This window comes from Hetaerina americana, unplaced genomic scaffold (assembly GCF_022747635.1).
Source record: "Hetaerina americana unplaced genomic scaffold, ioHetAmer1.1.p SCAF_4, whole genome shotgun sequence".
Classification (NCBI taxonomy): domain Eukaryota; kingdom Metazoa; phylum Arthropoda; class Insecta; order Odonata; family Calopterygidae; genus Hetaerina; species Hetaerina americana.
This window is the reverse complement of record NW_027286985.1, coordinates 12679438-12704838: the sequence shown is the minus strand read 5'-3', so window position 1 is coordinate 12704838 and position 25401 is coordinate 12679438. Positions and strand designations below refer to the sequence as shown.

General features: G+C 39.4%; 1 protein-coding gene across 1 annotated transcript in view; it reads left to right on the top strand.

The window, feature by feature from the left end:
• Positions 1-25401, top strand: part of LOC139692071 (T-box transcription factor TBX18-like) — a 130929-nt gene that overhangs the window by 3011 nt on the left and 102517 nt on the right. The window contains exon 2 of the mRNA XM_071590102.1: positions 7915-8110. Coding sequence (XP_071446203.1) covers positions 7915-8110 — 196 coding nt within the window. The remainder of the gene's footprint in view (positions 1-7914; positions 8111-25401) is intronic.

Genomic DNA, 25401 nt, shown 5'->3' with positions numbered 1-25401 from the left:
CCGAAGGAAATTACGCTTTTGATGATTTATATGGTCGCTCAAGCAATTTAAACGAACGTATGGGAATCATTCCTCTTTCCTCCTGCTAAAAGACTCAAGACCCTTCTCTAGCACACGCCAATTAGTTACTTCCTTTCTCAAATTTCAACTTTGGAGAAGTAGAAAGAGCCAGATGGCTAAGAGATAAAAGTTATTAGTAAGTGCTTAAAAGGAACGATGGGAAAGGTATGGAATAAGAATTCATCAAAAGAAAACAACAGTAGTGACATTCTCGGGAAGTAGAAAAGTTAAATTTAATATAAAAATAGCAGGAAATCACCTTAAAGCAGGTGGAACAGTTTTATCATTCGGGCGTTACTTAGAGAATAGGAGGCATTGTAATAGGGACATTAGGAGAAGAATTTTCGACGAGAAGACGTCAGCAAAAGATTAATTGGTAAGAAGAAGAGAACTGATGACCACTAAATTTGAGTAAAGATGTGAAGACAAAATAATCAAAGGGTGTGGTTTAGTGCTTTCTTATGGATGTATGTGGACCTGGTCTTAGAGGCAAGAGAACGAGAGTATATTTAGACTTTTGAGATGTGGGTGTGGAGGGGAAGAATGGAGAAAATATGCTGGACTGAGAGGAAGACGATCGCCGGGTTTTTAACAAGGGTGGATAGAGAGAGGAGCTTACTTGAAGAAACCCGAATATGGCAGAAAGGGTGAATGGGGGAAAAGTATTAAAAGGTAGGGGGATACCGTTAATGCAGAAGGAAGAACATTAGGTAAGCGGAGTGGAGGAAGAAAAATGGTAGGCTTTTAGGCAGCAAGAAGACAGACAGAAATCACGTAGGAATGAAGAAAGACATCGGAATTTCCCACGATAACTAGTTATACATCATCGCTATGGGCCATCTAAAATATACCCTTTTCCCTTTTTCTGACTACAGGCCAGTATGTTTCTTTGATGATTAAGTCTATCCTTCCCGTTTGCGATATAATAACTACAATATTAGTGTTAATCCTCATTTTGTTTTTTTTTCGTATTTCCTACTTTTTCTATTTAGCATGAAAAACCCTGAAACTGCCCTCGATTCTCTACAAATATTTATCACAAGCTGTCTGATTCGTTCTCTTCCATACAAGTGATGATGTATTTTTTCTTAAATCATAGGCCGTTGTGATATGTTACAAAATCAGATAAACGCCTCTTAATTCTTTAAAATGCAATATATGGGCCCCAAATTATCTAGAGTAAAAATATAAAACCACTGCTAGTAAATTACTGTTATTTAATGAACTCCTTTTCGCGAGTGACACCCAAGCGCACTCGATAATAAAGGCAACATTTAGAACATGATTTAATACCCGTATAAGCGTTGCATATACCATATTGTGTAAACGAGACTCTCATGTCCCTAGCTTATGACTGGAACAAATCAAGGAAATGCTGGATTGACTTTAAAATGATAAGTTACCACGCCGCACACTAAATATCTACGACTTGATTGGAGATCTCCCAGTAGTATTTTGTTCATGTCAAGAAGAAATGTAAAGAAAAGCTGACTGATTCTCAAAATAAGATTCATCTCACAATTTTTAAATTTTGCTCTCAGTGTAATAAAATAAACATTATTATATTACTTTGTTATGGCTTATTTTGACAATTTATATAGTATTATTATAAACCCTAATTATATAAACGAAATAATTCGACGGTTATTTGAAAAACAAGGACCTAACAGGTGTATTACTTGATGATAGCTCATCATCATTTTCATTTCCTCATTCCTAAGATTGATTTACTGCAGCCCTCGATTACTATCTATTTAGAGTTGATTCCCTTACCCCTTGACAGCTTTTCTGTTTGACCTCCTTCTTAATTTGTCCCATGTACACCTACCTTTACCGCGGGGTCTTCCTTCCATTCATGTGTCTAAGGAATTCATTGTACCTCGAGGTGTGCCCAATCCGTCTAGTTCCTCTATCCCGGAGAGTTCTGTCCATATGGTCCTATTCTCTTCTGCTCTTCTATATATTTCCTCGTTCTTCATCTTTTTATTCATTTGATATTCAGCATTCTCCTTTAGCCACTCATTAATGACCACTCGACCCGAACTGCATACGTAGATGAGATACGGTAAAATACCTAGGTGTCACAATCACTAAAGACTTAATAAAATTTGTTGTCTCAGGCGTAACTTTGTGGAATTTGCATAACATATTGAAATGTAATGAAATAATTGACTTTGTAATTCCACACACTTTTTGTGTGTGGAATTACAAAGTCAATTATTTCATTACATTTCAATACTAAAGACTTAACTTGGGGCACCCACATACGTAAAATCTGCGGGCAAGCATATAATAAACTGGGATTTATTGGAAGAATTGTCGCTAAGAGTGACTCCAAGGTCAAGGAACGTTGTTACCACGCTCTTGTAAGGCCTCATTTGGAATATGCACGCAGAGTAATGGGATTCGGCTGAAAAAGACCTTATTCGGGAATTTGAGAAGATTCAACGCAGGGCAGCCCGTTTTGTTAAAAACTGTAACGATAATACGAAAAGCGTCACAGAAATGATTTCGGAGTAGGGTTGGGAATCATTAGAATAAAGACGATTCAATGCTGAGCTAAACTTTAATGGAGTCTAAATAGAGTCAAAGCCGCTCGTTTCAGCGCCGAGGTTCCGCAAATTATTCGCGCTCTAACTTACAGGTTCTGTGCATTGGTTGCTTGGATGATGAATTAAAAATTCGGGAAATAGATTCCAGAACTAGAAGATCCAAGGACCCCTTCCCACGGACAATACGTGATAGTAACTGCAGGGTTATAGATAGCAAAACTTCCACTTGCCACCCACAGCGTCTAGAGAATAATGAGAGTCACTCAAATACATACACTTTTACTAATCTCGTGTGCTTTGCTGTCAAACCGCTCCCCGCATGACCGCATGGGACTACCATCTAATGAACGTAGAGTTCGTTACAGTATTGCTTACCCTGCTTTGTTGGTTTTCAAGCTCCTTCTTCCATCCCTCGTCTCTCTTTGTTGAGGGTACGCCTGCCGCTGCCTGCCTGCTGCGGCATGCCACATTCCCCACCGGTCTTTGGGGGCGGAGGCTATACATTGCATGTCCATGTGATAGCAGAGTTTCCCCTTCTTGCTTTTTAGATCTAATTTACCCTATATTGGATAGATTTTTACTGAATTTGTACAGGGAGCCTGTATGTCTGTAGGTACATGTTTATGATGGTTGATGGAATATACTATATATTTGCATACGTGTGGGTTGAGAAGGTTTTCGCATAAATATATACGCCTCTGTGGGTGTAGATTTGCATGAATATGTTGGTTTTGCATGTGGTTTTATTCTCTTTTACATGACTGAGTGAGATTGGCAATGAAAAAAGAGGAATATTGGAGATTAGTGACCTTACACCCCCCGCCACACGCCCTTGAGGCGGCTTGCGGGGTATTATGTTGATGGAATAGGGCAGCCGGTAGAAAAACGAACGGATCCAAAAAATCAATTCCCCTCGCGCAATCTATCACTACAACACTGCTGAAAGGAAATAGTTGTTAGGGTAGCTCTCACATTTTTCCATAACCAGTTTTTTCATCATTGTATTAGTCTGTGATCTGACATATCTTGCTTTATGCATTGCAAGGAAGTGCATGGGAAGACGACACGCACGCATGGATGGACTGGTTGCGGAAGGCAAGGAGAGAAAATAAAGACGGGAAGGCAGAAGTAAAATCCCAAATATCTAGCGCTAAACTTAGCGACTGCCACGCTAAGGCGCTTTAAGCCATCATCGAACAATATATTATGACCTCAATGTCTCGTAGGGGCTTGAAGAAATAACAAGATTAAAAAAAGTGACAAAATGCCCAAATAAAGGTTCATATCCAAATGATCCTTTTAAAAAGTGTCGAGGTTTCTTCTGAGAAATGAATTGCGAATACCTTACCAATTCCTCTTGATTCCGCTAAATGTTGATGTCCTCGTATGGCGATGTTGTTTGACACTTGGTCCTGATTTTGTAAATATATGGAGTGGGGTGTCAGATTTTTCTAGTTAGGCGAGGCTAATGAATGTAGGAGTGTTACCTTCAAAGTACTCACCTTAATAAACGGTAGACTACGAAATACTTGTAATAAATGAAAGAGTGGCAGACAAACTTACATACATGTATTTTATTTAACTTTTGCATTGTTATTACTAATTAATATGGACTCACTGAACAATGTTAAAATCTTTCAATGAAATGCGTGAAATTATTAAAGAAAAAGAAATATCATAGTTTTTTAAATCCCCAGGATTTTAAATATAGATAATTATTATTTGTCAGGTATAGTGTTTGGTAGCATTGATGGGAAGTTTAATTCGCACCAAATCCTTGGAGAAAGAAAAAAACTTGTTGGGATAAAATCCCACAGATATATTCAGGGGTTTAGGGGAATTTGGAAAAAAGCTTGCAATTTCTTCTAGATGAGCCAAGATGAGCAACCATAGAAAGGGCTTGTGAAGGAGTTTAATGTTACTGTTACAACCCGCTTTTACAAATACGAGAGGAAACTGTTGGATGGCATGGAAGGGGAAATTACATTGGAAATGAAGGAGGAAATCAAGCAATTCAGTCAGGTTATGGGGTTGATAATACAAGCTAGGATTGTAGTTATTTGTCAATACTTTAGAGGATTTTCAAGATAGAAGAGACGAATAAAATCATAAGGAAACGAAATGCTTTGAACTTACCAGACCTTGGAAGGATATTTCTAAATAAAGGGGACATATCTAAAGTAAGGGGGCATACATTAGGAGAAGTAGAATTAATTGCGTAGGTTTTGGGTTATACTTAGGGGAAACTGAGGAGATAATAAAGTTACTGAAAGAATAATTGCGTGGGAAAAATTATTTCCAAAGAGAAAGGAATTAATGAATAAACTTTTATAGAGGCAAAGCGAAGGGATTGGTTAATATTTTAGTGTGAAGGACAGCGTTTGATTTTAAAGTTAGAGTCAATGCAACAATTTCAGAGTGTAAAAATCATTCACCTTGACTGGGCAAGGCGAATGATTTTTACACTCTGAAATTGTTGCATTGAAATGCACATTAGCGGATGACTCCATTGAAAGTTACTGATGCGGCATCTCCCGCAGTTTCTTTGGAATTTAAGCGAGAGGGCTAATTGTACATTTGTGGGTTTTGCGAATAGAGAGTGTGAATGAAGTAAGACAATAAGGAGAACAAAGCAAAAGAGGGTGATTTGGTGAGTTAGATAGGCAATGAAAAAAGGGGAAGATTGGACATTAGTCGAGAACATTCGGTGACTGGAAATCGATTGATGGGAGTTACTGAGATGTTGTTGGAAAATATGGTGAATAAAATGTCTGTCTTTTGGTTAGAAGAAGGGTGGGAATCCGAAAGATGCCATTTTAGACAACATGAAGGAGATGGAAATGTAGCTGAAGGAGACAATAGAGTGCAGTAAGTTGAGTACAGTAAGGCTGCGTATCATTAGTATCACTGTAGAATTTGATAGATGGATACTTCCTAGTTCACAGAAATAATCACAGCTTACAAACAAACTGAACTGTATGGTCTCACGCTGCATGCAAATACAGTAAATTTCATGGCCTCATCCCCAACCTTCATCTTATTCTGCCCTGTCAACGGTAAATACTTTAATACGTAGTTAGAGCTTTAGTCATTCTAGCCAGGAAAATAACGCCAAAACATGAAATCCACAATTGAAACAATAATGAAGACTCAGTATGGGATACAAGTATTTTATTGCAAATTTATTTTTATTTCATAAAGGGTATTTGTGATGCTGCCCGAGTTCTTTCAAGGGTCGTGAATAATATATCTTTCAAGGGTCTTTCAATTGTTCCTTTCTGCACGAGGTCAACATTTTCACAATTTCAGTACTGTATGGAAAATAATCCCAAAATATTTTTAAAAAGTATTGACCATTGACTTAATTGTTGTACCTAGAGCTAAAAAATTAGAGGATAGATGACCAAATGAACTCTTCTATTCTTCTATACTTCACGCTTTCAGGCTTCACTTCGTGGAATCGTTTGATGTCCATATTAAAAGCGTTGTACTGTGAAATAAATTCTGTGGATGATTATAAACTCTTTTAATATGGTCTTCTATTCTTGCCTGATGAAGCCGCCAGAATACGATAGTCGATGAAGGCGTCCAAACTAACTAAACAATTCCCCTTCTTCTCCTTTATTTAGATTGAAGCATTACGGCGTCTCAGCAAATTTCTAACTTACCACCTTTTATTATTATTATCGGTAATCCACCTGTAAATATAGGTTTTGGATGAACACAAGCTAACAAATTGTACAGTGACAGTCTCTTGCATCCTTTAACAAAAGATAACCTGGCATTAAACGTTCAAATAAGTCCCTTTTCAAATCCGAATATTTCTTCCCCCCTTAATTCTGTCCAACATCCTATCCTCTTCCTGCACCTCCATATTCTCCCTTCTGTCACAGTCTTCAACATCCCATTCCCAATCAAAATGCTCTTAACCCATCTCTCCTGCCTCCTTTTGATTTCTTCCAACAAAACCCTCCCCTACCCCACTATGGCTATCACTTCCTCTTTTGTTTTCCTTTCAACACACTTCACCTCGCTCTGTCTTACCTTCCTCGTTTGACAAACATTCTCCCCTCTATCACAGTCTTCAACAAATCATTCCCCTGTCAAAATGCTCTGCATTTATTTTTCCTGCCTCCTTTGGATTTCTATCAGCAATTCCTTCTCCTCCTACACCATACCTAGTACAGTTTTGCCGGTATTTCTTTCTGCCCATTTCACCTTATCCATCCTTCTCCACACCCACACTGCGAAAGCCGCCAGTCTACACCTATTACCCTGCTACAATGACCATGTTTCCACGCCGTACATAACTATGCTTCATATCCAAGTTTTAACGAGCATTTTGTTAACATCCTTATTCAACGCCCCTGTCATTATTTCCCTCCTCTTTGTGAAAGCTTCTTTTCCAAGTGCAATTCTTTTCCTGACGTCCCCACTGCTTTGGCCATTTTGCTCCAGAACACTTCCGAGTAATGTAAACTGTTCCACCTGCTCCAATTTATGAGCTCCCATTTTGATAATCAACTTCAGTCCGTTTAAATGCACACGCTTAACTGCCTTTATGCTTTTTTTAACTATTTTTTCTCACGTTTCATTATTTTTATGCACGCCAATAACCGCTAACTTCCCACCCCAGTTGCAATACGAATGGGGAAGCACGGATAAGCTAAGCGGAATTATTTGTTCAGTATTGCGATGCACTTAATTTCAATCTCCTCTGTAGTTAAAATATGCATTTTTTACATCCTATATTTACGCTAAGTCACTCTATCCCCAAGTGCATTATAGTTTGCTCAAAAACTACTTTCTCTTCAACAATACTCGTAATGAACAATACGCGTAAAAGAATAACTGGTTTTAAAATTTAGTTAAATGTGGATTTGGGCTCACATATATGTATTTGATACTGTAAAAATCTCACTTTCTAATACGCAATGACTACTATTTTTATTGAATATTGGGTATATCTCAGATGCTGTTAGTAATATGGTGACATTTTGATGTTACAAGCGAACAATTATGTTAATAATCATCAGAGCGAAGAAGACCCATAAAGTTTCTCCCAGTATACTTGTATTATTTCTGTGATATTGTTTCACAAAAGTTTACTTTAACTCTTTACAATATGCTAATGGTCTCTCCGTATTTCAGAGATAGAATTATTTGACTATTTAAAATATCTCTTAGCTACATATACTTTACGGTAGAACTGATCTTGAGAGAAACTTATGCCAGCTCAAGTTCTTGGTAACCTCGGTATTGCACAATTTCCTACTGTCAAATTTTCTCCTGTCATTCGCAGGCGCTTTCCCCGGTGGGCCCCCGGCGGGGCCAAGTGGTGGAATCGGGTGGTCCGACAGCGGCGGGCCCTCAGCGGAAGGAAAGGGTACAGGCGGGTGTGGCAGCGCGGACAGCGTTCGTGTTGACCTCTGCTCCAAGGAACTATGGAGAAAATTCCATTCGCTCGGGACGGAGATGATCATCACCAAAGCTGGGAGGTCAGTTTCATATTTGACAATGGCGCGCTGACGCCTGAGTCACGAAACGGTTTTGAAATACAGGAGCATTGATTTGGTATTCGCACAAGTAGCACCATTAGAAAGCATTATTCAGCAGTACCTCTATTCACTTAACTTACTGATGCCTGCAAGATCATTTACGTAAGTAGAGGAAAAAAGATGTTTTTGAAATACATGTGGAATGGCAGGTAATATATTATGAGGTTAGTCCAGAGAAGAAAAATGCGAATGTTCTCTACATGTTTTCAGGAAGTGAAAAAGGTTTTTGGAATATTTTGAGATGTCATTAGTTGGCAGAATTCAATGATTAACGAGTTCGTGGTGATTAATAATCGTGAAAAGGGTGATTTTTTTTCGGAATTCAGTTGGCGTCTCCTAGGTGATATGTACCCAAAAATCATGCAGGTAAACATTTTTGAGTTCGAAGGAATTCAGAGAAATTAAGAACAGAGTGAGCATATTTAATCAAATAAAAATTATAGTATGCATCCCTTGAATGGAAATGCATGAAGTTAGAACAGCTACCTAACTTTTCTCTCTCTCGCAAATTTATGACGCGGCATTTCCTGCAGAAGGGAAAATAAATGGGCACTGTCTTAGGCGTAAATTGGAGAAAGTGTTCAATGCTCAGTAAGTGAAGCAAGACCGACTTTGTAGGCTCCGCTGAAATTTTTCTTGTGCACGACCATGTTTACGTTGCGGGGTAACGTCGTCATGTCAATGGAACTATGGTCGTGTACAAATTCAGTGAAATCTACAAGTTTGCTTTTGCTTCATTTACTCCGAAAATGAAAGGCATTCTGGAAGTGGAATCTGCGAAGTTCGTCTTGTTTCATGGACTCCTAAAATAAATTAACGTACATTCAAGCTTATATGAAATCTTCGATTTCATTTATCACAATGCACGTATATTTTTGACTGATAATTCACTTTCCTAACGCTGGAACCAGTTGGGATTATCGTCATGTACGAGGGTCATCCGGAAAGTAGTACCCGTTCGTGCCGCATGAAGTGCTGACGACGCGAGTAGCCGCTGGACGAGGTCAGATAGCTTCAGTGGCTTGTCTGCCTTCTCTGAGCCAAGTTGCGTGACGCTAGCATTGCCTGTGTTGTTTCTGTGATTGTTTACAATGTTTAAAAAAATTGAGAACGCCGCCAGTTGTGAAGTGAGGGCAGTGATTAAATTCCTCAATGCAAGAAACGTTCGCCCATGTGATATTCATCGCCAATTAAAGGAGGTGTATGGAGACAATGTAATGGACGAGTCGTCTGTTCGGCGGTGGTGTCGCAACTTCAACATGGGGAGGGGGAACACACACGACGATGAGCGTTCGGAGAGACCGTCTGTCATTACAGACCAACTGGTGAGCTCAGTTGACGAATTCGTGAGGAACGATCGGCGCGTCACAATTGATGACATCTGTGAGCATTTTCCCAATGTTTCTCGAACAATTGTTCATGAAATTGTTAAACACCATCTGCATTATGCAAAAATTTGTGCAAGATGGGTCCCTCGCGTATCTCAATGAGCTGGCGGCGAAGGACTATGCAGCAGGAATACAGAAACTTGTCACACGTTATGACAAATGCCTTAATTTGCTTGGAGATTATGTTGAGAAGTAGTTTAAAGTATCCTCTTTCAAATAAAATTTTTTATGTTTGTTAATATTTACTTTTGTGTCTTTATTTCACGAACGGGTACTACTTTCCGGATGGCCCTCGTAGTAAGGCATTATGGCAATCTTAAGGGGTTTATCCAACATCCATTGTGGTGGAGTCTTGTAAGGTATATATGGTTTGGATAAAAAGCATCAGGAAAATTTTCGAAAAATACGTAGCTTTATTTCTGATATTGCGGCAATGGCTCAAGATTCCTTAAATTACAGATCCCTTGAGCGTCGATACACTTTTGCCAGTGGATTTTCCATGACTCGAAGGCTGCCTGGTAGGCGGATCCCGGAGGGTTCTTAACGGTACGCGTGCAAGCTTCTTTGACGACACTTATGGTCTTAGGGTGGTGTCCTTTGAGGAAGGATTTAACTTTTGGGAATAGGAAATAGTCTGCTGGTGCCAAGTCGGGACTGTCCAAAAAGTCAGGGTCTCCTTGCAGAAGGTCTTTGCAAGCAGACACTTGACTCTGCTTTTGGTCTTCCGTCAAGACTTTCGGGACAAGTTTAGCGCAGATCTTTCGCATCACCAAGTTTTCCGCAATAACGGTGTGAACTATCATCTTCACAGTGCCAATACGATCTGAGATCATGCGCACACTTAACCGACAGTCTGAATTCAGCACTTAACGCACGCGTCAGGAAAAAATTGTTACCGATACTTTTTATACAGATCTTGTACTTGAGTATATATGTAGGTAAAATGTATGAATTGTTGGTACCTTACTATCTCTTTTATAACCAGAATTTTATTTACCGAAAACGATTCTTGGTATTTATATTGGATGTGTCTTTGAGACCAACAGAAGCAATAATTAAAGAATAATAACATTGTTTTATTTGATATTTTAGTACCCTGCAGGCTACCGCTGGGGTGTGTGCCATGGGGAGAACACACACCAGACTAATTTTTACCCAAATATGACCCTACCGCGGTCGGAAAATGTTATTGATATCTTCCATCATTTTGCTCTTTTAATTTCACCAATAATTATTTATAATCAGTATGCAATTGCATTTGATTAATAGAGGTGAATTATTGCCAGTATCACATAGTTTGTGTTGGCTGCCAAAAATCAATGAGCAAAAGATATTTTGTCATGTTTTCAATGCGTTGAATTAGATTAATTTGGGTAACATACGAAATCGTTCATGTAAGAGAAGAAAATATTTAAAATTAGTGCTGATAATTCTTTAATGTATAACACAAAATTTGCTATTTAATTGATATGCCCTTTTGTTTCATTTGTTTTTCATGAGTATACGGTAGGGTCCGCGGAAGAATATTTTGTCTCTTTGTCTAGTTACTCTTTTCTTGCTTCAATTTATACAGAAATGTGCCCAGATCGTTTCCTATTTTTCCAGTTTTAGGCTTAGTTATGCTTAGGTTATAGATTTGAGTGATCTTTTGTTGCTGAGGCTTTGAGATTTGTAAGAATTAAATGCCGAACTGAAGAACGCCCTGACAATGTTCAGTCTCCGTTCAAATATTAAAGGAAAATCCCACTTGGTCGTATTTTTTAGAGGCATGGATTTTCCTTCTCCCCCAATCGCTGCTCTTACTTAGTACTATGAAAGGCGATTTTTCGAGTTCTCACTTGCCAACTAATTTAATTGGGAAGTAAATGGCGCTGGGCTTAGGGGGAAAAACTGAGAAGTTGATGCGAGGGGACCCGCTTTGAAAGGCGGAATTAAACGAGCTGAGGGAATTCAATTCAGTAATAACTCGAAAGGTTGATTTGATAGATTTGGAGGGCAGGTAATGAGGGTAGAAGGACAGAGCTTTTCTCAGGGATGCCGGTGGTTTCCAAAAAGATCTAATATCCAAAAAATCACGCAGCTTGGGATTAGTTGGGAGCATTAAGAGACATCACCGGAATGAAAACGATGAGCTTTCTCGTCTGTATCCGAACCCTCTACCCCCTGAGCCTCTGACGTCGTTGTGAAAATATTGTTTAAGCGTAAAAAGAGGTTCCAATACAAGATACTAAGCGGGTACACACTTCGGAAGTTTATAGCGTTAATTTTCAAGATTGGGCAAAATCGGAAAACGCGAAGGAAGCAGAAAGACGAAGCAAAATTACTTTCGGAACCCAAAAATGAGCATGGGAAATGTCATCCACTGATGATGGAAGTACTAACAGAAAGAAGTGATTGTGATTGATAATTTAAAAAATAAAATATTTAAAAGGCTGCAGGAACCGTGCAATGTAGACCTGCAAATCGGGAGGATACCTACAAACAACTCTTGTCAACACATTAAATGTTTCAGTTGTTCAACAGTCAAGAGGCATTATTGTATTCAATTATATTCTTGATATCTCACTGGTAAATCATTCTTATAAAAGCGACTATTTCATTTTGGTGAAGTCAGTATTTTCTTATTTTTATTTACTCATTCTCATTGGATCATACGAAACATTTTTACCACTCAACAGATAAGAAGGGCATAGCATTTTAAATTCTACCCCGGTAACTGATCTGAAGTTTAGCGAAAAAATTGTGCAATTAACGGGGCGCCGTTTTAAGTGAAAGCAGGGTAGAGGATCTAGATTTGTAAACCATTGTTACGGTTAACTGAGTGGCGTATCAAAATTATGCGAACAAGTGAGCTGGAAATCGCTCACGAAGCGAAGGTTAAATTACGGAATCAATCTTTGACATAAATGGGATGTCTTTTTAGCAGTGATGTTGAAAATATATTATTAGCCCCATTGTACTACGGGAGGATATATCATGCAAATAAAATCAGAGAGTTTAAATGTAGAACAGATAGATTTATGATGTCATTTCGAAAGATAAGAGGTCAGAATGACGTTATCTGACCTCACTAGGGGGAAAATTATGTCAAAAGTTGTTTGGTGTGTTATTACCCTTTGCTATAGATTCTAGCGGTGGCTTTCAGGGTGCAATGGATGTATGCATGTATGTTAAGTGCCCTGCAGTGAGCCCGGGTCATTTTAGATAACACCAGTTTCCCGTCAACTGAAAATCAAACTAGTCAAGTAGCGCGACAAGTCAGAGTGGACTGCCATGCGCCCCTTTTAAAAAATAATATAGTTCGACCTTTATGGAGATAGGCGTGCGTCGGGGCCTACTACTCCAGGCTTGGTTCCATTTGCCAGTCATTAAAGAATCAGTGCTCTGTTGGGTTGAAGTGCAGTGCGGCGATATTGACTACGCATGCAAGGGCACGCTATAAGATAATGCAATACAATGTCATTCATCGCATGCCCAGCTCTTTCCAGAATAAATGATTCAACGGCTGCTGAACTCTTTGTATTTATTGGCGTACTTTTTGCCCGAGTATTCTCCTATTTCTTAGACAGATGTTTAAGAAATAGGTTTATATGTTGTTTAGTAGTTTTGAATTGGGCTCAACGCCTTTATTTTTTATGTCGCAAATTGCGGTGAGAAGGCAGGAGGGAGTGTAGTCCGAAATATTCAAATTTTTTTCATGCTCACAAACGGTTTTTAATCGTCCCCACTTAAAATAACTGCTAATGGTTCATACATCATTAAGAATGAATGAGTGTACAAGTGTCATTCATAATTTTTTTTTACCTTTTGAAGTAAGACTGGCGGCGTATCGCTACGCCATTTCATTCACAGAAATTCATGTGGTGAGTAATCCGTACTGGTACCGGGGATCGTACTGATCATCTTCGGGTGAGATCGCGTTTTGTGGTCGAACTGTCGTACTTAGTCCATCGCTGATCAAGTAGTCGTTGTCAACTTGCCTCTGCATGCGTTTATTGCAGTGCCAGTTTCTCATTGCGCGAAAAAAATATGATTATGATGAGTGGCCAAGATTTTTATCAAAAGCACAAGCTTTTGCACTTCATACTATTTAAAGAATCACAGCAATCAAAGTTGTTTTGGAAGGGGCGGGGAAAATGGGAACATGCGATGTTGGGTGATTGTCGAATGGCAATATTTTTATTCCTAAGTAGAGAGAGATCGAAACATTCAGCCCATTTTTTAATCGTTAAAAAAAGCATGAATAAAAACCTAACAGAAATGTGCAGTGGAAAATGTCTGAATTTATCTGAATCTCTTCGATAGCCGTCGCTGGGGATGGCAAGATTGTTTGGGCAACTACCGCGTGCAAAAAAAAATGTTTTATATTAGGAAGGGAAAAACGGTAGACTAAATCATGGAATATTTTATTGAAAATGAATAGCTATTATAAGCATTTAGGTTTTTTATCTTGGCTACGTAATCAATGGCTCTAAGTATTGTTTCGGGTTCCTTCCAACGTCTGCGGTTATAAGTTGATTGGGGAATAAAAAGCGTTTCTTTCTCTCTATATTTATACTCATCCATATATCCTGGAGGTATAACTGCCGGAAAAATATTGCGTGAATGTGTACCCGCAGTGGGACAAAGAAAAGCAGGGTTAAGCTAAATCAAACGTTCTTGTTTATCTTTCCCCCAACCCAATACAGCTCTTGTTTCTTTATGTGAAAAAACTGCTTTTCGTAAAAATAAAGGCTAAAAATTAACTACTCATTTTCTTTAATGAACTCGAAGAAAACGTTCTAAGTGGGTGACAACCCGTTTCTGAACTCTTGTCCCGTCTCAGTTGGAACGCCACAACTAGCCAGTGAAATTCCTTTCAGCTGATTATGGTGAACTTCTAATGAAATTGTCTTGCGTTACTCTCTCGACGTAATCATTTAAACTGAATAATTAGCATTTTTTAGCATGTGCAATCTGCCGATATGTTAATTGAATGTACCCGATTATGAGGAACGATACTTTTAGTAACAACGCAATAGAAAATGCAGCGACAGCAATGTCTTTAAGGGCAATGGAAAGATTTGGAAAAACCGTCCTTTTGGATTCTACAGCCGTTAAGATACCAACCTAACGGTCCCAACCATGAATTACAAATTGTGGTTCCAATCTCAGACTCCTTAAATGCACCAATTTCCAATATGATGGTCAATATCCTTCCTTCCACCTCGAAATAGCCCTTTACTTCCGAATAATGGTTATGATTGGAGGGTTGGTCCCATTTCGTCGCCGCCGGACGGAGACGGCTTGGAAGAGGTGTTGACGTTCATCCTCCCTTGGAGGACATAGCACACCCGCTCCATGAGCTCTAACACTGCCCAAAGAGCGGCAGCGCCCTTCCGCCCTCGAATGTTGGATGGCCGCTCCCCCCCCTCATTCAGCGCAGTCAACCGCGAAATTAAAAGTCTTGAGACGACATCCATGGTCGTCGCCTTCGATGCATCTCTTGAACCTTCCCACAGTTCCTGTTGATAGCTCCGAGAAAAAGAGGACGGGATGAAATGGTGGGCCTCGATTATTACGGCGAGAGTCATCAAATGCAAAAGGAAAAGAAATCTCGATGTTATGGCTCATTGTTTGGCGGGAGCACAAATTGGGTTCATTTTCGTCTACGTGAAAACGCAGTTCCTCTTTGGAAGGCCCAGAAGGGCGTCTTGGCGAAGAATCGAACAGCGCCCGAAAGGAAATTACATCAGGGGCGACGGCAAGGGAAGGCTTGGTAACTTAATGATGGAAGTGGGGAAATCAGAAATGAATATCGTAAAGGCGCAATAATCACGAATCACCTTCAGCTATGAGGATCGAAAAGGTTTCCGTGAGCATTGGGGTGCCGTCAGGTGGATTGGAGTGTGCTAAGTATTCCAAACTTTGAAAGCGTTATCATGTAATTCGCGGTGACTCCTAATTGGAGTAAGTGTTGTTTTGAATCAATACGATAATAACTCTGAGCAAAAATTCAGACCTTTGCTCTTGAAGTCCTCCGACTCTAGGAATAAATATTATGATGCCAATGTTATTCAAGGTAATCGAAAAGGTAATCGAACTAATATCTTGGATTACCCAAATGACCACCTGGGTTAATACGCGGGGATTGATGAAACGTCTGTAAGATATTCTCTTTCTACTTGGTTGCCACGTGGAGACTGCTTCGAGTAAAATATTACGTCCGTGCATGAAGCCCTAAACCTTGATGCTCACGTTGCCATTCATTAAAAGAAGGAAAATGTAAGGTTTCTTCCCTCTCTTCTGAATTCTTGTTACTGTTGGGTTATCAGAATTGCTCTATCCCTAAAGACGAACTTAGTTTCATGCGATCACGTCATTAATTGCTAAACACGGCGATATAAAGTTTAAAATAAGCGAATTCATCAATGGAAAATTTAAATTAGATGGCTCCTGATAATAGTATATAAACAGAAAGCCTAACGATAAGTAATGAAAAAAGAAGCATTAGTGCACTATTTGCTTGTTAATTGGCATTAAAGAGGTGAAATAAACCACCAAGGTACTCCACAGTCACTTTAGCCAGAGGTATTATGGTTAGACTTCATTCCAATGAGTGACTCACTCTATGAAATGGCCTCATCTGTTGGTTCATCTAACGCGCAAAGTTAATGCCATTACATGTAGACGGCTGACGGAACTATCTTTTCATTTAATTGAATCCGAAGCATGTCACTCCAAGAATTTTATGCAGCAAGATATCTACCAAAAGAAGTAGTGGGCAATCAATACCAGAGAGTGACCCCTCCAGGTAATGTATATCGCTCTCTGGTAATTTTCCTAATTCCTGTTCCTCGGAGGTTGTATCTACCAAACAGTTTAGTATCCTTGTTAACCTACTAATATTCCATAACAGATATTGGTATTACACTATAGAACTATTGGATTTGAGATCATTCCTGCATGTTTTAGCATTTAAGGAGTGTAGAATGGGACAAGCTCCCTGAAATGGAAAGCCATTAGGCGAAGCTCGTAATATGAAAGACATGAGTGCTATTCCAAATGTTCCCCTCTAAAGGCCGAAGGAAAGCTTGCCAGACGAATCGGTTGTTGGATACGATAATCAGTTAATCACGTATAAAGGATCGCTTGTCGACCTCAAAAAGGCATTGTGCACCGTGGCGAAGAGTCTGTCGAATGATGATCTCACCCACTTTGTCTTCGACCCAGAATACAAGAGAGGGAAAGAGAGAGAGAGGGAAAACACCCACGCAGCCACCGCCATTTTCTCTGCCTCGCCCAAGGCTTCCTTCTCCCTTCACTCCCTCGACAAAGAAAAAAATACAATCGGAACACTCGCGCCTCCTTCTCTCACCTGCATAGCTGCGATTCTCAAAAACATAAAAAGCAAAGATACATCTTTGATGGTTGATCTGATATAAATTAAAAAAAAAAAACGAATAGTACGCTATCGGTCATCGATATCCTAAAATGAACATCAAGATTAGCTCATAGGCTACCGCGTTGTTGATACTTAAAATTCTTCATTTTTTTGGCCTCAACCTGAGATGAATCGTATTGCTGGACGGCAATTTCGGCGGCTCACCGGCCCAAACCTTATATTCAGGTCCAAACAACACCGTGGCTCAGTTACTGTTCCAAGGCACCTATTGAACTGGGGCTCACAAAAAACATTGTATGAAAATTTTAAGAACTCCAGTCAATTTCCAGGAAATATTGATCGCGATGACCTCCTTTTCTCCACTTACATTCCATTAAAAATTTTTCTTTATCTTCTCAATGGCTGGTGAATACACATCTTACTGTGACAATTCCATTTAATTTCTGTAAAAACTCGTATAAATGTCCACCCAACATCTCCAGATAAGTTTGACTAAGCTTATTAATAAAATCAGTGATTTTTAATGCATCATAGCTAAATGCAACACATTTCCTAAGACCATGGTTTCAATGCTATCACTTCAATGTAACAGGTTTGCAGTAATGCAGCACCGAATAAAAATGAAAATTGCTCTCATTTGTGTTAGTAATGTCAAAATGCTGTGCTTCTTTGATTAAATATATTTATAAATTACAAGAGATGATATTATAATTAGGTTCTAAGGTTGTTTTTCGGGAAATCGATTCCGTGGTTATTAACAGTGTTAACAATGTTCCGTGTTATGAATGTACTGGGTTAGTCTTGCATGAAATTAAACGGTTTAGTCGAGCTTCAGAGGAAAACTTTGATAGCGTAATTTTACCCCTTTTTATATTGGATCTGATCGAACGATATTTTTGTCAGGCTGCCTACTAATTTCTTTCAAATCAGCCGGGATAATGGCTTCTTGGGACTTAAGTTTTAGAAATGCATTCGATTAAGTTAGAGGTTGGCATCATCGTGGAGTTCAGTTCCTAGGCGATTACTCAAAATTTGTGTGATTAGGTGATAGTTGAGTTGGGTGACTAATGGATTCTTTCGAGTTTTAATGGGAGGAAAGAAATTAATTTTCTAAGGGGAGATCGATGTAGGCATCTAACCGGGATGTTAAACTTGCTGACGATCATATCCCTGGCTCGAAATCCCCATTCCATCCCCTTTCGGTTTTCTCTCCTCAGTTCTTCTTCCTCCTCACCGTAACTTCCCCCTGGCCGCCCTCCCTCCCCCACCGCCCGCCTCCCCGGGCGAAACCTCCTCGCCCGCGCTCGTCGTCAGCTCTTCGGCGACTCCTCCCACATCCCTCCCCTCCGCACCACCTGCCAACTACTCCTCCCACGTCGCCCAATCCGCCCACAACTCACTCATGCATACACACTCACAAACACACGCGCAAACGCACCCACACCAGCACACTTCGTTCCGGCACCGTTTACGTCCCCTCCCCACCTCCACTCCTCACCACCCCACCCACCGCTATCGATTTATAAACCATCAATCTCCCACCCACGCCCATCGTTTCCCTTCCCACCCTCTCCATTTCGCCCTTCCTCCAATTATCCCTCCGCCCCATCGCTCTCGACCCTCAATAACATCTTCCTATTCACATCCTGCGGTTATTTTTCCATTGTCGGGAGCATATATTTTGTGGGGGTGTAGGGGTGAGGGAGGTAGAAGCTTGAAGTTAAAAAAAATGATAAAAGCTATATATTGCTCCCGGGACGGAGGGAGCTCCTCCCTTTTTTAACCCCCCACCCCCAAACCATTCCGTTTGCTTCCTCACCCGTTGAAGTCACTCACATTTTTTCGCTTGCTTGTGTTTTTTTTGTTATTTTTTAAAGGGTATACCCTACACTCGCGTTCTCGAGACCACGCCTCTCACCCCTTCGAACTCAGTGCGCGAATTTTCATGATGGTTCCCAATCGCTCGCCAATATTTCTCCGTTACATAATCCTTCAAGTGACGTCAATCGTTTCGTCAGCATTAGGAGTGCTGTACGCATTGCGTCATTGAGAAATTAGGCATTTGAATAGTAGCATCCGGTTATTTATTTTTCTACGCACATTTTGGTGTATTTACGGTGGGAATATTTACTTGGAAATGATCGCAATGCGTTTAAATATAGAATTAATATTAATATATTAAGCGAGATTTTTGTTACATATTTGGGTGGGACGTTCGCTCATATTTTCAGTAACTTATTTGCTACACAAAATTTCACAAATTTGCTACCTGTGATTTTTCTTGTTTTTTTATAGTCCAAAATTATTTATTTTGTTTTAACATAACGTTAAGCCCTTGCTAGGTAGACTGCAGATAGAAATATGTTACGAAAGTCGAAGAGTAAACTTGCAACTTTATTTTATTGGAGGCAGAAAACCTAATGATTTAAAAAATCTAAAATCCTATCATCGTAGAAAATCAAGAAGGATAAATGATAAAAAGTATAAATTGGACATGCTTAACTAAGAGGAAGAGAAACGGTACGCATTATAAGTGTAATAGTAAAGCCTATTTATAGCCGAAAGATTGTTTTGAAATGCCTGGGGATAAGACGAAGTGAATTTACTTTATAATTAATAATCATATAGTTGGGAATAGAAGCTATCTAATCAAAAGCTACCTAGCTTGGAAAACCCTGGTAACCATTTACCTCGACTTAGCCATAATTAAATGTCAATGACATGAAACTAAGAGCAAAAAAAACAAGAATTGGTAAGAAATTTAACTGAGTCTAGCATTTAAGCGGTAGCAGTAGTTTTAGGGGCGGTGACCGACAGCTAAGGTCCTTAGCACCATTAGGGATGGATGGAAAAGGAAGAGAGGAGAGAAACCCGGCGTCGGCATTAGCCTGCTCTCGTCGAAAGGCGCCAAGGCGTTCGAAGTTTAACGTCCCATCCGACGTACGGCGCACTCACTCGAAGTACTCTCCACAAATCACCTCAAGTATCGATCGGGATAACACTGAAAAATATGTCACCCCCAGGAATCGAACCCGGGTCCTCTGGGTGGGAAGCCAGTACATTAACTACCGCACCATCCTGATCCCCCGCATTTAAACGAATTTCTGAAACAGGCATGATTGACAAAATGACACGGGAACAGAGAAGATAGTAGCATACGAGGGTGGTCTGAAATGTTTCTTCCCTCAGAAACACTCTCGTGTTAAGAACAGACATCTAGAGAACTTAAGGAATCTGTTTGTAGAAGGAAGGCCGACAAGAGGTAGCCAGTGTTGCTAGAGGAAGTAGTGGAAATCATAAAGTACAACATGAAATGGGAGAAAAGTCGCCGCATTGGAAAAATAGATTATACGCCAAGCCAAAAGGTCAGGGCGGAAAACGAGTGTGGGAAACTTATTTGATACATAAGATTCCTTGGCACGGTAATTTATTGAAAACCAAGGATAATTAAGCAAGTGGAAATGATTGAAGACGGAAACAGTGACTATGAATGGATGAATAGATTGGCACTTAACATAGTTCCCAGGACATCTACAAATCAATGTTAGGATTGATCATCTTTATGGAATAAATGCAGGAGCGTATCAAGATACGAGGTGCCGCTCAATACAAAACGGGAGGGATGGATTTGTGATGGAAAATTGTAATGGCAATAACTAAAAAGTGAAGAGAATTTTGGGAAGAGGTGTAAAAGAGAAGTAATTTTATAAAAAAGAAAACGAAAATTATGAGAAATACGCTTACGGTAAGTATCGTAGACCCTCCACTGGCGGGGAATGGAGTATTGAATGCAAGAAAAGAGCGTGTGCCAGGAACAAAGAAGCAAAAATTAGGCTTAAAATTTAATTAAGCATGTGGAAAAGAAGACTTTGACCGAGTTGTAATTGTGGGAGAGAAAAGGAAGGTGAAGAATGCCTTATAAAAACACCGAAGGCGAAGTAGGAAAGACATTGATGAAATGAGAGTGAAAAGGTTTGAAAAAAAAATAAAAGATAAGCTTTAGACTATCGGAGAGCTGCATATAGCTTATCCTACAAATTATGAATTAGTTCTTGCAGTGGATATAATCATATGATAATTCTAAGCACTAATTTTGAATTTTTCTGTTTCTCTTAGTATGTGTCTAAAATTAAAGTGACTCTATTGGCCGTTGAAAGCAGTTGGTAACACAAAGATCAGGCACAATGTAGGTTACTAATTTGATTCGCATCCGAAAAATAATCCTCACGAGCAGCTATTTTCAGAAAAAGATAATCAATTAAACTCTCCGAAAAATCTTGATGCGTTGCATGTATAATTGTCGAATTTGTAGCTACAAAAACTGGAACGTATCACGCGGCCATTACATATGCGCACACTCTATCACGCTGTGCTGTCATTACAACTACGTAGTTTCTTGCGAGCCATTTTGTCTGACGCATTCTCATGGCAATTTGCGGCTCCTCCGACGCTTGTACACTTTCGTTTGCTCTGCGGGCGTGAGTTTCTGCCACCTCGGGAGTAAACCGTCCTAATGGCCGACAGGTTTCGATCCTCTCGAAGGGGGTAACGAGAGAAAGGGACGAAATAGAGGGCAGAGCCAAGAGAGAGGGGTTCTCGAAGGGAAAGGTGGGGGAGTTGTTTATAATTGGGAGTGGCCGTTCAAGGGAAGGAGGACTTGTGACTGGTGGAAACTGAGAGAGAGAGGGTGAATAGCGATTAGGATTTTAGGGGGATGAAGTCCGAGGGGAAAAATAGGAACGGGGTGGTTGGGAGGGTGGAAGAGCTGTTTTTAAGGTCACCGATGCCCTCTCGTGCAATATATTCACCCTCTTCATCGTTACGGGCCATCTCATGGGAGCGCGACCGGTCAACCCTCTCCATACCATGCGGATGTGCATACGTGTTAATACAATGTGTGGGTGGCTGTCGCCCCAGAGGGGCTGGGGACGGTGAAGTATGAACATCCCCCGAGCGTTTCCCGCGGACGTGCCACCGTCCCAATTTCCTCTACGATCCCACTTCCACCGTCCATTAAGCGCTGAAAACGGTCCCATCCAATTTGACTTGTTAGACTTAATCGCCAGTTCCCACGGCACCCGGCGTTGAAGTCACCCACTCGACGCTAACCGACTTCGTTCTTTGTTATTACCATATGGCCCAGTCGCTTCATTGCGCGATGCATTTTTCGGAAAATAAGTATACCTTCTGGATCACACCTGTGGATGTGTCGGTTAATTTGTTGCGAGCAGGAAATTACACTGACGCTAAGTAAATGGTATTTACTCATAAAGGATGTTAACAAGCTTGCTCATAAAAGGGAACCTATTGTGCCTCTTAACCAATGGAATAAACTCCGTATTCCGCTTTATAGGAGTAGGAAATTAAGCCATTTGATTTTCAAAGCGATAGCCTATCTGTCTGACAAATACCAAACAATCATATTGATGGGTGCCTGTCACAATTAATTCGGACCTTTAAAAAGGTTGCTAGGTTATCCAAATATTGTATTCACCTATGAGCACAAGTAATGAAAGATTATGAAATACTTATTCAAGGAAATCGAAGCTTATTTAAAATATGAACGCGTGCCCAAATTTCAAAAAATTAAATTGGCTCGAACGTGTCTGCCTAAGGAGATTGCCTCAGAATGCTGACGGAAGGTCCCCCATTCCTTTAATTATTATTTCAATTCAGTCCAAGATAATCTGAAAACATTTTGAGCCAATTTTCAGTTATAACCTTTAATTAGAATCACGCCGCATGAATTTCAATAATATTGTTGGTAATTCTCAATCTTTAAACTGGATGAGATGTATTTTCGCTCGCTGTGCTATTTATTGTTTCAATAATTTTCCTCGATGTGTGGAATATTTAAATTTTGTCATATGTTTTTAACTAAGCTATCAGTAAGTGAACTAAAAGTCTCAACCAAAATACTCTAAAGGTAAAGAAAAAGTAATTACAAGCTTCTGAGTCCATGTGACCGTAAATGTGCAAGCTCGTAACCAGACAGGTTAGAGATTGAGAGTTAAAACACTCACGATCCTAGTTAAGATACAGTAAAATAGATTAATCTTACTTTGGTGAATGGGGATATCCTTGCTCATGACTACCTCAAGGGCATATGAGTTGTGTACCACTAAGCGTACATATATTCATTTATGCAGGAAAGTACAATTGCAGCGATACAGCTTGTGGAAGTTGAGTTCAAGGGAACTCGTAAGTAGAGGCGGGCGCACGCTTCTAATATGGGCGTCTTTCATTTCCAATCCATTTCAACAAAAGCATTTCGTTTAGCCGTGTTGCCGCGTGTCCAAACTTGTCCGGGGGTTGCTCCCTCATTCGAAAGCTGAAAGGATCCGAGCAATCGCTTTAAATTATTTCCCTGGACGTGAGCAGCCCACAAATCATGGTTGACACCTTTATAACCGACTCATTTGAGAGCGTGGTCAGGGAAACTTCACACCGACACGAACCTTTTAAGTATCATAAACGCTGTGAACGAATTAATTGTTTGTCGTCCTTCAACTCTCGCATTCACCGTTGTTTTGGACAAGGATATTTATGTCTCTCCAGAAGCTAACCGCTTCCCTTTTTTTTCCTCGTTCATAGCATTTAACATTTTATGCCTATTTTTTCTCACCGTAAAATTTCTCTCTACTTTCTTTGGCCTAGCTTATACTATTAACCCATTTCTGCAGCTGTGAACTAGAGTTGGATTTGCAGTTGATACTTATTTTTGATATTACTTATGTTTTAACAGCCGACATGCCTTCAAAATTTTCCTTCTTCTTCTCATGACTCTCTCTGATAAATAGTGTACCTCGGTCCCCTATCTAAATTAGATACCACTTTAAAATGCAGAAACTACCTTAATGTGTGATGAAGATGAATATGAAAATATGAAATGGGCATGTGCATTTGTGATAAATACTCCGTAATAACGGGCGTATTTTGTTTATATTCTTTCGAAGAAAGAAAAGATGTTTCATTTAAATTCAGTTATATTGTGCATCTACAATTCTGACTGTAATTAGTTCATTCGTTCCATATTTCACTTCTATTTAATACATTCGACACCTGTTTGAAAATATTAGCACCCTTATTAACATTATTCTATTTATCCATAGCTCCTTGACGATAGCGATATGTTGGTATATTTCCGATGGTAAATTTCTAATGTATTAGCGAGAGGGATTTGTTCTAAATGGTAAAACAAGGACTTTGTTAATGACATATCTATATACAAATGTAGAAGTAAGTTAAGAAAATTATAAAACTTTCTCTTACCAGGTTAATGTCCTCACCTCTTTGTGGACAATAGTGAATTACGACTGAAAATGCGGAAAAAGAAGAAACAAATGCTAGCTGTAGGTACATGGAGTAATATGCGTATCTTTTGTGGTTATATAGTGACGTAATAAGTCGATGGAATGAAATTTTTAAAGGGAGTTTCATTATTAAGTGCTGAATATCACCGTTTGGAGAGATATGTAATTGAGCATTATTTATGAGATAACTTGATTCAACAGCAGTTTTAATCTCATATTAACGGAGGGAAATAAATTTCATTATTTCCGAAGTCGATTAAAATGAGTTGATTTTATTCCATATTAATTTTAGAAGAATAGTCTTTCAACATAAAAGCTGGCTGTTATAAGAGTAAGACTGTCATTGGCCTTAGGAATATGAGCTATGAAGTCAGCCATTGAAATAATCTTCCTTTCGTCGAAAATTGAATTAAGGATGAACTGGGTTATTCCAACACGCTGTCACAAGATATTTTGGTGAAGCCACGATGATATTTTCTTCCTACTGGGTCAGTATTGAAATATTTTTACCGACGATACCAAAGAATTCACAGCTAATTTATGATATTTTGCAGAATGTGAGTTTAAGTCCACAAAACCATTTTTCTTGATTTGGCATTGGACGTTGAAAATTTGCCCACTGTTTAAAAAAGTAGTACAATTTATTAAACGAACCGGAGTATCTGGTAACAAATGAAAATTAAATGGCTACTTCAGGGGCGATTGTGTATGTAGACAACTGACATTATTGAAAGCGTTCCTTCCTCATTCCTTAAAAGTGTGTAAGTTCTTCGGAAAGCGTTTTAGTCCGTTCGCATGTAAGCAATTGCGGAAAAAGTTGTCCCTGCTCAGAGAAATAAGGAAGAAGCTATTTAAGGATAGGCAATCCACTCTGTAAATGTACCTACTGCACAGAGAAAGAAAATGAATCGCCTGCGAAATTCTTAAGAAGTGGGATTTCATGTATTATTTTATATTCTACATTTCTTTTTCAACTGGATGAAATAAATGACAAAGTAAAACCATGAAAACAATAAACCGTTTCCTTAAAACTAAGGAGTTTAACAGAAGTGGGACTATTTGAGTTTTGGCGGTAGCTGTCTGTCAACAGATTGTACTTATTAGTACAAATATGGTTGATATATTTCGTTTATAATAATATTATTA